General features: G+C 35.9%; 2 protein-coding genes and 1 non-coding gene across 3 annotated transcripts; all 3 read left to right on the top strand.

The window, feature by feature from the left end:
* The first annotated feature begins 2940 nt into the window (after positions 1 to 2940).
* LOC110687486 (anther-specific proline-rich protein APG-like) lies at positions 2941 to 4347 on the top strand. Its single transcript, XM_021864143.1, has 3 exons — positions 2941 to 3328; positions 3408 to 3489; positions 3618 to 4347. Exons 1-3 carry the CDS (start codon positions 3305 to 3307, stop codon positions 4295 to 4297), a joined length of 786 nt encoding a protein of 261 aa, XP_021719835.1. The 5' UTR covers positions 2941 to 3304; the 3' UTR covers positions 4298 to 4347.
* Positions 4348 to 5594: 1247 nt separating this feature from the next.
* LOC110687485 (pentatricopeptide repeat-containing protein At4g16390, chloroplastic-like) lies at positions 5595 to 9378 on the top strand. The gene has a single exon (XM_021864142.1). It carries the CDS (start codon positions 6882 to 6884, stop codon positions 8916 to 8918), a length of 2037 nt encoding a protein of 678 aa, XP_021719834.1. The 5' UTR covers positions 5595 to 6881; the 3' UTR covers positions 8919 to 9378.
* Positions 5905 to 5978, top strand: TRNAR-UCG. Its single transcript has one exon. It is a non-coding gene; the product is annotated as a tRNA-Arg (tRNA).
* Positions 9379 to 15142: the final 5764 nt, after the last annotated feature.

The raw sequence follows: 15142 nt of genomic DNA, 5'->3' as shown, positions 1-15142 counted from the left end.
AATAATTCCGCTGCACTTACTGTTTTTAAAGCCTATCTTAGTGATTGTTTCAAGATGAAGGACCTTGGTCCTTTGAAATATTTTTTGGGTATCGAGGTTGCTCGTAGCTCTACAGGCTTATTATAATGTCATAGAAAATATACTTTGGATATCATCTCTGAAGCAGGTTTATTGGGTGCAAAACCAAGTGGGTTTCCGATGGAACAAAATCACAAGCTCGGCCTAGCAAGTGGTGCGCCACTTTCGGATCTAGAGCAGTATAGAAGGCTGGTTGGTCGTTTGATATACCTTGTGGTAACACGACCTGATTTAACCTATTCAATTCACATACTTTATCAGTTTATGCAAGAACCCGTAGTGAACATTGGGAAGTGGCATTGAGAGTAGTGTGCTATTTAAAGGGCACTGCGGGACAAGGTATTCTTTTGAGCTCTGATTGTGACTTAAATCTGCAAGGTTGGTGTGACTCAGATTGGGCCGGTTGTCCTCTTATACGGAGGTCTTTGTCTGGGTGGCTAGTGTTTCTTGGCAAGTCACCTATTTCATGGAAAACTAAAAGCAGCACACAGTGTCAACATCATCGACAAAAGCCGAATACAGGTCCATGGTGGCTATTACTTGTGAACTTAAATGGTTAAAAGCTCTACTGTCGAGTCTAGGTGTTCAGCATCCGAAGGCAATTAAATTATTTTGTGATAGTGAGTTAGGTATGCACATAGCTAAGAACCTGGTTTTTCATGAACGAATGAAGCACATTGAAGTCGATTGTCACTTTGTTCGAGATGCAATTACTGAAGGATTGATCTCTCCCTCTCATGTTCCAACCAACTCACAGCTCGCGGATATCTTCACCAAGGCTCTCGGCAAATCTCAGTTTGATTATCTTCTTTCCAAGTTGGGCGTTTCCAATCCTCACGCTCCAACTTGAGGGGGGGGGGGGGTAATGAGATATCGTATAATATATTTTTGTGAGGATATCTTTTGGCAAATATTATCTATTGTATTTTAGTTAACTTCCTAGGATTCTAGCATATCTTTTGATTCTATTGTTAGGAGGTGTAACTATTAAATATTTGACATTACGAACAATGAGAAATTCAAGTCATTCAATTCTATTTTCTATCTAATTTAACATGGTATTAGAGCTAGGCCCACGATATGGGATCTCAAATGGCTAAAGTTCACTGGGCCAAGAGTAGGTCCATGTAAGGGGGAGTGAAGAAGCACTCTAACCCGAAAAATCACATGAGACAAAGTTAAAAAAGGACCTTACATGTGAGGGGGATTGTTGAAGAATAGACCTCCCAAGTATCACCTTGTAAGTGTTCCACATTGGTTGAATAAGAGAGAGTTAATCACTTTATAAGGCTAAAGGGCTACTCCTCCTATTGCCATATGGTTTTGGGATGGAATCTCCTTTGGTCTTGTGAAGTGGACTCTCTCTCTTAATTTGAGGGTGCAGCCCAAACCCGTATTTAACAAACTTGCATTAATATAGATATTTTGATTTTTTTTTAATCAATCATTATTTTCATATCAAACTACACTGTGAAAAAAACAAAAGGCATAGTTCAATAACTGTAACGATTTTTTTTTTCATATTTTTATCAATAAGATTATATTGAAATAAACACCAAAAATGATTCAAGTCACTTCCTATGCAAAAAATTTCAACCAAAGTACTTATTAAAAGAAAAAATAATCATGCCTACAATATTTTTTTTTTCATTTTCTATCCTTTTTATATGATCCACTTATTTATGGAACATATAATATACTTTGTATATACTTAGGTTTTTTTTTTTTTTAAAATGACACTACACATAGAAAGTTTTGTTTTACTGATTTATTAAGCTTATAAAATATCTTAGTTAATTACCTAATATATTAAACATACACTATTTTTTAGATATATTAACGTGGTATTTATACAATTGCTTAACTCAATGTCTTTTAATTTGTCACATTGACATATTAAGTATTTAAGTGTATAAATTTTTTTTACACATTTTGGCACTTCAATTTAATATGCTTAGGAAATATGTATCTTTATTCAATCATATCCTTGGGTAATGGTTACCGAATCATTGAGTCAAACTATTACAAAACTTGCTTATATGGACTATGTTCAATTATACATATGTATATATTCAATTATTAATATTTAGTATTCAAAATCGAATATATGTTTCAAAATCTCATATATAACATATATTATACACCTGATCGACTATCTGAGTGCAAGATACATTTAAGGTATTTTTACTTGATCATTTGGATAATTATTGTTCATTTAATCGTCAAGTGAGCAAATAATAACTTTGAATGAAAAGGTATACCTAGGTGTATATAATAATTTTCATCAAAACCTACATATTGAGACTTTTTTTCTAAGAGTCTTTTCAATATTTTATAAGGGTACAGTGTTTATAAATAAATTTGACAATTCTATTAAACTTAATTCCACATTATGGGAAATCATTTAAAGTAGGTACAATATTAATCGGCTCATTCCATAATATTTGGATAAGCTATTATTGTAAGTATTCAACAATGTAACGATGCATTTGTTAATATTATGGAATCCACTAATACTTATAAATAAATATTGTATTATATAATCTACATATGAAATCATCATTAGAATTTGTAACCCGTGCATTGCACGGGCACTATACTAGTACATTCTAAGAATATGAACGATTTTAGTGTAATATATTTATGAGCGGAATATATGAAACACTTTGATGATGTCGTCCAAAGAGAAGGCCAAACATATTTTTGCTTGATTTATACAAGTAATTAATACGATGGTTCTAAAAAGTTGAATAAAGTATTATTGATAATAACAGTTATGATCGAACGAACCTAACAATAATGTAATTCTCATGTAGACATCCATTATTATTAAGATGATTAACAGGCCAGGTATTATAATTATAATAAAACGCTTAGTTTGTAATTTAGCTAGGTAGAGTTGGAAATCACAGAGTAGGGCTCAAGTAGTAGATAGTTAATGAATTGAAGGCATTAAGTCAATTTAAAAGCACCCCACCTAGAGAATATCGATCCAGCCACCCAATTGCCTCCTTCGTTTCTCTAATAATTTCAACCTCTCTTTGTCTTTCCCTACCTAGCTAGTTCCTTCTATGAATTCACCTTAGCTTCACCACCCTCTCTTACTATTGTACTGTTAGGCAGCAACCATATATTACTAATCACTAATCACTCATCACTCATCACTCCTAGCTTCCTCTTTCATTTGCACATTTCATTCTGGAATTCATCACTTTCATTTCCAACCATGACTTGCTCTCAGGATCAAAAGGTATTATTGCCTCTCAATCTTTTTTCTTTTATATATAATCAATTTTGTTGATCATATGAACGGGGAAATGTATGTTCAGGTAACAACAATGGTGTTGAAGGTTGATCTTGATTGTTGTCAATGCTACAGAAAGGTTAAAAAAGTTCTCTGCAAATTCCCTCGTGAGTCTCTTCCTCCATCGTTATCTCATTAACATCATTATATATACTTATTATTGATAATTGTCTGCATGATTTAAGTTTATAAATGAAACTGGACTAAGTTATGTGATTTGATTTGATGACAAGAGAAATACGAAACCAAGTGTTCGATGAAAAGAATAACACGGTGACCATCACCGTGGTTTGCTGCAGTCCTGAGAAGATCAGAGACAAGCTTTGCTGCAAAGCTGGCAAATCCATTAAGAGCATCGAGATCGTCAAGCCTCCTCCACCCAAGCCTGCTCCTAAGCCTACTCCCGCTCCCGCTCCTGCTCCAGCATCCGAGCCTCCAAAGCCGCCCAAGTCCGCTCCAGCTCCCGCTCCTGCTCCAGCACCCGAGCCTGAGAAGCCTAAGCCTGCTCCCGACCAGAAGCCGCCACCGATGCAGAAAAATGGCTCCAAGAATGGCTCAAAGAACGGCTCCAAGAAATCCGACCCCCCACCTGAGGCAGCTCCAAAAGCAGCTCCAGCCCCAGCTCCAGCTCCAGCACCCGCACCCGCACCCGCACCCGCACCCGCGCCAAAGCAACCTGAGCCACAGGCCCAATGGGTGCCTGGCTATCCCCCAGCAGGTCCACCACCTCAGGCATTTCCGGTAGCGATGTGCTGTACTCCTTGCTACGAAGGTAGACCCGGTGGGCCATGCTATGGGCCTGGGCCCGGGTATCCGTACGGTTACTACGGGCGACCATGCCCACCCCAACCCTACTGCGTTAGTCGGTGCGATTATTTCAGCGAGGAAAATCCTTCTGCATGTTCTATCATGTGACCTGTTTTTCAGCGAACCTTAATTCATTCCCTCTTTAAATCGTTTGCTAATTGCAACCTCTTTTTTTTTTTTTTTTTTTTTTTTTTTTTTTTTTTTGGGATGGGTTAATTGCACATCTATAGGTTATTACTTACAGTTTACAGGCTTTATTTCATGTTAATATAGAGATTATACCTATTTTAATCATAATAATATTAATAATAAGGTTGTTTATTAATTAGTGACTTTGTTCAAGGGGGGTATTACACGTTTTCTATGCACTAAATTAGTGCGCTAAATTTAATCATTCAACTTTACCTTAATGATCTGAATCAATTGCTTCAAGGTGTACGTCCTCATTTTTATATCTTCCTCTCTTGGATCTGTTGATCATTTCTTTTCATTATTCCCTTTCACACTATATTTATATCTAGCAAAATTAATGAATTCATCGGATCCAAGTATCAACATCGTTAACTATTTTTAAAAGATGATTTAATATTAACTTTTATATGAGTGAGATTCTCGTTATAATATAGTCATGTGTAGAAATCATATTACTTTATTTTTATAATCGAAAACGTACGATACAAATAAAAGGTATTGAACTTTATTTTTTTTTTTTTTTAAAAAATGAGTTGTTGGTATGATGAATAAAAAGTTCGTACCAAATCCAAAAGGTTGATGTATTTGTGTCATCTTTTGCGAAAGAGGTAATTGGGAGGATAGTACGTGTTTAGGCTTTTTGCACAAGAGTGACTTTAGCCCCAAAGAAAACTAGTAGTGCAAGTTGTGTCAAGGACCATAAATAAATTAAATTAAATTAATTAAATGAAATAAATAAAATGTAATGTAAGGTGATATGAATTGGATATTAAAACTAAGTGCGACTTTGCTGTAATAACACAACAAAGTGAAATGAAAGCAATTAAAGAGTTACAATCAACCACCATTTATTAGTAGGTCTATATCTTGATTGCAAAAGTAGTAAATTAGGTGCACGAACAGTGATGAAACTAATCTTTTGTTACTTATGATTTTCACTTATTTTCCCTTTTCACTTTTCTATCTATCTATGGTCTCATACAACTTTTTATATCTTTTGTTTGGTGCAAAAGCATTGATTTCAAAAGCAATTTGTTACTACATTATTTGTCAAAGTTATATTTATACTCTAAAATCCAAAGCAATCATATGCCTATATTTAAAGATTTTATCATCTAAAGTGTTCAATCTATTTCATGTAACCCCTAATAATAAGCTAATACCATATACTAATTAGGGAAGAGAGGTGGGTGGGGAGGGGGACAATAATCATGCTTTGCTCACAACCAAGGAAAATAGAATAAATGTCAACTAACTTAATTAGTTAGTAAAGATTTGTAGGTGATATTTAAGATTTGGAATTAATTTTGTCTGTATTATCACTTTTCTGGATTCTTTCACAAATAAATAAGTAGTAATATACTACGTAGAAAAAGTCATGTAATTGCTCGATTAGTCCCATAAATTTTCTATTTGATCAAAGGGAGCATATTACAACTGTACAACATGAAAGTGAAGATGGTAGTGATTTGACATGAAACATCTTAGTCTTGTATTCACTTCCGTCCTATGTAGCAAGATGAGACCGCATAGCGCAGTGGATTAGCGCGTTTGACTTCGGATCAAAAGGTCATGGGTTCGACTCCCACTGTGGTTGAAATATTTTTTAAGGCTCAGCTTGTGAATTGGTGTTCTCTTTATATTTTGGTACAATTTCATCCGCAGATCCAAGTACATTGGCCTCCCTGCATGCAAAGCATATCCTGCAAAGTTTTACTTGATCCAATTCACCGGAGATAATTGCAACTCTGAGTTCAATATTTTGTTATTTTTTTTTTTAATATAAAAATGTCACTTCAACAAGAATTATCTCGTGCATTAGCAATGTATACTAACAATAATATAGAGTAGTAATTAAGGAATAAGTTGAGATTCAAATATGTTATTATTTGATTTGTTTCTAATAAAACTAGTTATAGAGATAACTAGATCAGTGAAGGCATGTGACTTGCCAACGGGTCTCGTGATCAAGTGTTCCATGTATGGAACGTGGATTGAAATGTGGGTCAATCTTTCTTCCACATGTCAATTTTGTGTCAAATTTTGAAATTCATATCAATACATAGCGCAGCTCACTAATGTGTTTGTCATATTAATCTGGGCCATTTCATGCCAAACCATGCTCATGTACCATGCTGGAATGTGTTATGCTTACATGCCTAAGACAAAATCGTGGCGAGATGTTTTTTGTCATAATTTTTCTAAATAAAGGCAACTCACGGCCTGACACGCACAATATCATGTCGTATCTAAACCGTGTCTATACTCTTTCCGTATTGGATAACGCGGACCTATGCTTTAGGCCGGCCAAGCCAGTGTCATCTATGCCTCTAAACTAGTCCAATAGCCTATGCAGCTATTTTTCAATTTAATTCCATAAAATAAAGGGTTGAGGAACCTACAAGCTAAGGTGGCTCTGTAACCTGATAAGGCCTCGGCTATGCAAAATTGCAGTGTTACTGAAGTGAGGTGAGGAGATCAATTCACACAGGAACAGAGAATGGCATCTCTGTTTGATTATCAAATCATTCCCTCCAAATTTCAACACCTCACCCCCTTTTCTTCTTCTTCAACCTTTCGCCTTCCTCTCACTCTGAAACCCAATTATCTCTCCTCCCATTCCAGGCTCTTCATTGTCAAATCCTCCCAACTCTCTCTCAATGACTCTGCCAACCCAGATACCCGAAAAGGCTACATTTGGGTCAACCCCAAAAGCCCAAGAGCTGCTCAGCTTCGCAAACTATCATACGATTCAAGGTACTCTTCTCTTGTTGAAGTTGCTCATTCTTTAGATTCATGTGATGCTACTCATGAAGGTGTTTCTAAGGTCTTGTTTGGTTTGGGGGAAAATGTTGTAGAACAGGATGCTGTTATTGTTCTTAATAATATGAAAAACCCAAATACAGCTTTGGTGGCTCTTCAATTTTTCCAGAATAAGATCAAATTGGTTAGGGAAGTTGTGTTGTATAATGTTACTTTGAAGGTTTTGAGGAAAGGTAGGGAATTAGATAGGGCAGAGAAGCTGTTCGACGAAATGCTTCAGAGAGGTGTAAAACCTGATAATGTTACCTTTTCTACTATTATTAGCTGTTGTAGGTTGTGTTATTTACCCCATAAAGCTGTTGAGTGGTTTGAAAAGATGCCGGCTTTTGGTTGCGATCCGGATGATGTTACTTATTCTGCTATGATTGATGCATATGGAAGGGCAGGGAATGTGGATAGAGCATTTGCTTTGTATGACCGTGCGAGGACTGAGAGGTGGATGATAGATGCTGTGACATTCTCTACCTTGATTAAGATATATGGGAAGACCGGTAATTTTGATGGGTGTTTGAATGTTTATGAGGAAATGAAGGCTCTTGGGGCGAAGCCTAATTTGGTTATATATAATACATTGCTAGATGCTATGGGGCGTGCCAAAAGGCCCTGGCAAGCCAAGATTATTTTTAAGGAGATGACAAACAATGGGGTTTCCCCGAATTGGGGGACTTATGCTGCTCTTTTGCGTGCCTTTTGTCGAGCTCGTTATGGTGATGATGCTCTCAAGACTTATAAAGAAATGAAAGATAAAGGACTAGAGCTCAATGTTATCCTTTATAACTCACTTTTAGCAATGTGTGCTGATCTAGCTTATGTTAAGGAAGCAGTACAAATCTATGAAGAGATGAAGAGTTCCGGGACCTTCCAACCAGATAGCTGGACATTTTCGTCTATGATAACAGTATATTCATGTAACAAACAAGTTGCAGAGGCAGAGAATGTGTTAAATGAGATGGTCGAATCTGGTTTTGAGCCTAATATCTTTGTTCTTACCTCGCTTATTCAATGCTATGGGAAGGCCAATCGAACGGATGATGTAGTGAGTACTTTCGATAGGGTCTTGGAATTGGGTATAACTCCTGATGATAGGTTTTGTGGCTGCCTTCTAAATGTTATGACTCAAACACCAAAAGAAGAATTGAATAAGCTCATAGAGTGCATAGTGAAGGCTAATGAGAAACTTGGCAATGTGGTGAAGATTTTGTTGGAGGCTGAAACCAGTGAAGAGCATTTTAAAGGGGCTGCATCTGAACTCTTTGATTCAATTAGCACTGATGTAAAGAAGGCTTATTGTAATTGCTTGATTGATTTATGTGTCAACCTTAATATGTTGAATAGAGCTTGTGAGCTTTTGGACCTGGGTCTCACTTTTCAAATATACAGAGATTTACAGTCAAGAACTCCCACTCAGTGGTCTTTGCACTTGAAATCCCTTTCGCTTGGAGCTGCTTTGACTTTGCTACATGTTTGGACGACTGACTTGGAAAAGGCCATTGAAAGTGGGGAGGAACTTCCTCCTCTGCTTGGGATCAACACAGGACATGGAAAGCACAAGTACTCTGAAAAAGGATTAGCAGGTGTAATTGTTGCTCATCTGAAGAAACTTAATGCGCCATTTCATGAAGCTCCAGATAAACTTGGCTGGTTTCTGACAACGAAGGCTGCAGCACAATCATGGTTAGAGTCTCGAAAGTTCCCTGAACAAGTTTCTGGTTAGGCGCTCCTTGTTCATTTCCAAATTTTTGTGGAGGGATTTGTCATTTTTATCTGTCCAAGAGTCATAGTAAGTATTCTTCTTCGCATCTTTTTTATTTATTTTATTTATTACTCATAGATGATTTTTTTTTTTTTATATAGAGTTGGTTTGTTCTCCTTTGGCATGATTTTTCAACAGTTGTGTGTCAAATTGCCATATATAGCTTTAAGGCCTAGTGTGAAAAGTATTAAGAATACTTTTTAATGATTCAGATGATGCTGGAATTATTTTCTGATTCATAATTCAATGTAACTAATTTTAATTTGATGGTCAAAATTTATAAAATTTGACTACGATCAGTAAAAGATGTGGACTTTTACTTGTGAACAGAAGCCGTATATAATTTAAGCTGTAATTTAAGCTGCATGTGACATGAGACTGATTTTGTTTAACACTCTACACTACATTTCTCTGAAATTATACACCACATAAATACTCCCTGTGAATCTGAAGTGCAATATTCTCTTAAAAGGAAGAACGATTATCTATATTGATAGATAGGCAAAGGAAATAAGGAAGGCATAAAAAATTATTCATTAACACACACCGATAAGGAATTCATCTACCTTCCTAATCCAAATAAAATGCTACTGTCATTATACTTTGTATAATATTACCCTCATACAAAGGTATAATTTACTAAAACTATCTGTTAGCTTTTATTAGGATAATTTGATACTATGTATCTATTTCCCGGCTATTAAGAGGATGTTGCCATGGATAGACTACTTACTTCCATCTTGTACGAGATGGCTGAATGGACTGTTAAAAGAAATAAGCTGAGGGCACTAAGGCAGCCTTTGCTTGCACTTAATAACGATCCAAATTCCAAAGAGGCCAACCTCAATGGTGTTACGTCTTTAGCGCCAGTTGAGTACAGTGTTTGGTAGTCTCGCTTTTCGATTGATAGCGTCTGAGTTGCATCTACTAGTAGGTTCCCTTGTTTCTCTGCCTTTACCTTGTAGGGTAGTGCAAGGAATCAATATATGGGGGAAGGGCATGTTAGTCATAGTCTATTAGTAATAACATGGGGAATAAGCTAGAGGTTTGTTAGGAGGGATTTTCATAAATAGGTCTCATTAGGAGGAATAAGGACATGTTGAATATTGAGTGGTTTGTTATTAGGACTTTAGGAGAGAGTGAGCCTCTCGAAAGCTCATACTTAGGGGAGAATCCACCTCTCGAAAGTGGAATTATCATTTGATTTATTGTAATTCTCATCTTATCAATATAATCATCATTTCCTTCTTAATTTTCTGCCATTGTTAGAGCTGTCAGCTATGTCAGTTACTAGGTAGTCCTTAACCTATCCAAAGACCAAGGTGAGCCTGTCAACCAACTTCTTGGAAAAATGTACATAATAATTCTCATATCATAGACACTAATAGGGATGTCAATGGGGCGGGGTGGGGCGGATGTTGGCCTTCCCATCCCTATCCTCATCCCCATCTAAAATTTTCATCCCCATCCCCGCCCTGACGGGTACAATTCCAAAACCATCCCCGCCCCAACCCCCACTTGGATATCCACCCCCACCTAATCCCTACCTAATCCCCGCCTAATCCCCGCCTCCCAAATACACAATCCTTCATAATTAATAAAGATTGCAAAAAGAAAAAAATTATTGTTAATATTACACATTTTTTTGTGTATAATACAAGTGTATTACAAAGTATTATATTTACTATTTTATTTTACATAATTTTTTTTATAAAACAATATAAAAGTATAATTTTGTTTTTAATAATATATGGATGTGGGGATGGGGCGGGTACAACCTAAAATCCACGCTCGCCCCATCACCCATGGCGGGTATGGTTTTTATCCCCATCCCCGCCCCATCACCCGCCAAATCAAGACCCATCCCCACCCCGTTGGGGTGGGTCTTCTATTTGACCCGCCCCACTGACATCCCTAGACACTAAGATATGGAGGTTCATTATGAAAATTAATTTGAGGTTTTGCTTTGAGTATAAATAGAGATTTCTCTTATATTCTGTAGTTAATGAAGTTGCGATACTCAAAAGATACATCAAAAAATGGTTTGAATTTGGATCTTCAAGGAGGGAGCTAATATTATAATGGCCTAAAGGTGTTGATTTTTTGGCAAATGGTAAATGGTCAATGGTCAATGTTTGTGGAAAAATTTGTTGCTTGGTGTTTCAACTTCTCTTTTTGTGTAGTGGAGGTTGAGTGATTTATTTGAGCACCGTTAGCTGATTTTTTATTTGTAGAAAAAGCACATGAAAGCAATGTTGAGCGGGGGCAGCTTGTTATGGACTAGAATTTCCTCACCAAGATTAAGCACAGATGACAGTAATTTTAGAGCTAAAGCTTGAGTATTTGATTACTAATGATCGAAAGATTACAAACTAAGGAAGATAAGTAATAGCTTTAGGCTATTAATCTCATGGTAGCTTTAGGCTACTACTCTCTAAAGGATTCTTAACTCAATTTCTGGATGATCTTACTAATGAATTTACCACCATACTTATACTCAAAGCTTCTAAAAGATACATGTGATACTTAGCTAATTTGGCAAAACCAAACTTAGACATTGTTGATGCTTGTTGCTTGCTTTCTCTAATTGATTCTTAATTATTTTTGTCTTCTAGCATAAGAATGCTTCCCTGCTAATTTGCTTGCTGTTGACCTTGTGCCTGACCTTGCTTTTGTTGTTGACCTTCGGTGCTCCTTTTTCCCCGCCTCGAATACACCAATAAAGGTGTTTGACTTGACTGACCTGGCCTAGTAAACCAGTCCATGACACAGCTCTCCTCTATGTTTGGTCGATTCTATGAGTTATTTTTTAGCCCTAATATGGTATATAGCCTCATAGGTGTCACCTTCCCGTTTCTGCTTGTTTGTATTACTGATAATGTATTGGGAGATTTTTCCGCCTCCATTTTATATACAGAGTGCGAGTTATTAAGCATTCTAGAAAATTAAAACCTTATTATCCTCTTAAATGTTTCAAACATGCTGTTTGTTCTTTCTGACTAAGACCTTGTTTTTACAGTAGCATCTAAAGCTGTAAATCAGAATTTATTTTACTGGCATGTGAATGCAAGCTCTTTTACTATTTCTAGACTAGCAGGCTACATGTTGGAAGTTGGGAATTAGTATTGACAATCAGATATCATATGAAAGTTGGGAGCTTGTTTCATTAAATTTCTATATAGAACAATGCTGAATTGAAAGCTTTCCCCTCCAGTGCACATACCATATTGGAATACTTAGAAGAATAATTAGATTAGTGGCACAGGCAGCTTAGAATTTGCTGCCAGTTCGTTTTTAGGGGACTCTCACTATCACTATAGAGTCATGACTGTGGTTTAGGGAATTTTAATGTCTCTAGTCGAGAGCTATCAGAACTACTGTTGATAACCCGAGCTTGAGGAATTGCCTTTTTTACCAATAGAAAGAACCAGGAGAGGATCTTAATGACTTCTTAATATGCTTTTCTCTGTCAAATAATAATGGTACATGAACCCTAGTCAGCCTTAGTTTTTAATACCTCAAGCAACTATCTATTGTGTTCTTTGCCATGAGGTTGGTGTTGTGGTAGTCCTACTAGAGATGGGTGACATTGATTAGTAGCTAGTACCTAGGGACTACATTGGAGCTTTTTGGGACATGTTCATGAACATGGAGGCTCGAACCAGATCTGGTACTTGGCACTTTGGCAGTGACAATATCAATATGTGGAAATGAGAAAGCTGTTGAGGCATGTATGGAATTGGTTTTTTTTTGTTAATTCACTTTAAATGTATTAGTCTCTGTGTCACAAAAGAGGACCTTTACTTTACCCTATCCCAGGTAGAATCTTGTTCGAGGCATTGTTCGGAAGGTAATAATGCTATACAGTGATCTACATGATAAGGTTATATATCTGACATTTTGCATCCCTAAAGGAATAAAAAGTTCCATGAACTTTAGTTGATCACATCTTGATGACATGGAAAAGCAGCAAATACATTACATCCTATGCTTCAACCAGCAGTGGGTCAGAGGCTCTTCTTACTGTTCAGTGCTAAACTGAAATTGGCTGAAATCATTCGATCAATGGTTTGGTATAGTTTGAGCTTCCTGCTTTTCAACGAGAAGTAGGTTTTTATTGTCTGACACCCCCGCCCCTTCTGGTTTCCTTGGGGTTGAAGCTTTGATATGATGTCTAATATGGCTTCATAAAAGGACCACTAAATTTGCTGTGTGCTCAAAATATTTACTTATGCTACCTGCCTCTCTTGTTCCTCTTTTATCTTCCATCTGCCATCCTAAAGGAAGAATAGGGAACTGTCTGCTTTCTTCGATTTACTTGTAATTCTTTACCCTTTGTAACATGAGGTTACTTTTCATATCAGTCTGCTCTTTCTTGCATCATTACGATGATTTAACACCATATTATCTTCTTGAGTGTAAATAAATAAGATTAAAAGAGCCTTCCTATAACAAGAATTCAAATGGAAATGAGGATTTGTTTGAAAATCAGGCTATTGACAAGGTATCAGAGTAATATTTTGTTCACTGATAAGCCATTATGCTAAGTATGACGGGGTTATACATTTTAAGATAGAATTGCAACTTTTGGTTTTGTGTTTAGGGTAATATTCAAGGTTTTGGTTCAATTTTACGCTTGTATGTGTGAATTGAGATTAAAATTACTGTTTCCTGTGGCTATCGAGGGACCAATTTCACTTAACTGGACTTCTCCATCTTCTGATGGAATTTGAGAAGGAAGAAGTTGAGGAAAGCTCTATATTGCACTATGAAATGATACAAGTAGCATTCATTATTTAAAATGAGGAACATGTACATATGTACTGGAATCAATGAGATGTTTCTACTCTTAATTTTAAATTAGGGTTGTGATGAAGCACAATGCTTATTGGAAGTTGCTCTTAAGACTCATGAGTGAAGGTTGAACTATTAGGACAATACCTGAGTTGTCGATTAGTAATTCTGTACGATTACGAGCTGGCTGTTAACTGGATGGAAGACGACTTCTTTTTTTTTTTCCTCTTTTAAGAAATTATTATTGTTTTTATAAAAAAAATAAACAATACAATCGGATAAAAATTTACTCCATCCATTCTACTATTTTAATTTTCAAATTATACTATTGTTTATTTTGGCCTGTCCTTAAATATTTCTCATTGAATGAAAATGTCATTCTACCCAACCAATAAGATGTAGGTTTCTTAACCCAATTTCTTAATCTTATTCTTTCTTAATTTCATAATCCATGTAATGTGGGACTCCTCACTAAAGTTATCAAATTATTATCTTTAATCAATAATTTCACACAATTTATCAAAATAAACTCACTCTCTCCTACTGTTGCTTGGCTTATAGAATAATACTTATTGTAATAATAAGCCTAATATGCTCACATGCCGGTTCTCTTAAATGTCATGCCTCATTTGATCTTAGAATGGAGTTCAACTTATCATCTAATATAAGGTTATCCTAGACTTCCTAGCTCCCTAGACTTCCATGTAATGGTCGAATGTAGTTATGTTTTAACTATTCAGCTTTACAGTTTACGTTGCCTCTAGCTATTTTCATTAATAAGTAAATAGAGTTTTTGTATTCTAGTCAGGCGCAGATTTATGTTACCTGAATAAATGTTGTGAAATTATCCTTAACCTCCATTGTGAAGGTGTTTTCTGGAATATCTTTTGTTTGGGAATGAGCATTTCATTTCAAATGCTGGAATTGGCCAAATTGAGTTGTTTGGGAAAACAAATAATATTTGTGAAAATTTTATAGTAGTCGTATGAAATATGACTATTGTAATGTTTTAATATTTAATTGACATATTTTTCTCCAAGTAATAAATACTTTATTTTTGATATAAAATAGTATTATCAATATTTTTTTTATTTATCAAATTTTATTTTCCCTCCGAATTTTGCATTCGCTCGGTTATGTACATTGAACACCATTGCTGCAGTTGACTTCGTGATTTTTTTTTTTTTTTTTTAATTACATCCTCAATTTTCTTTTTATATTAAGATAAAGCTGCTATTTAGAGATGCAATAGCCAATAACCTCGAAGGCGCTTTTCAAAGCTGGAAGTGTTCACATCAGGAAGACCCTGTATAATAGGAAGACAAGGAGCAAGTGTGCATAAACAAATCCATAGTTTATTGTCTAAACGTGCAAGCCCACATGAGTGAATT

The sequence above is a fragment of the Chenopodium quinoa genome, unplaced genomic scaffold (assembly GCF_001683475.1).
Source record: "Chenopodium quinoa cultivar QQ74 unplaced genomic scaffold, ASM168347v1, whole genome shotgun sequence".
Taxonomy (NCBI): domain Eukaryota; kingdom Viridiplantae; phylum Streptophyta; class Magnoliopsida; order Caryophyllales; family Amaranthaceae; genus Chenopodium; species Chenopodium quinoa.
The sequence above is the reverse complement of the archived record's forward strand: the minus strand, read 5'-3'. Positions and strand labels throughout refer to the sequence as shown.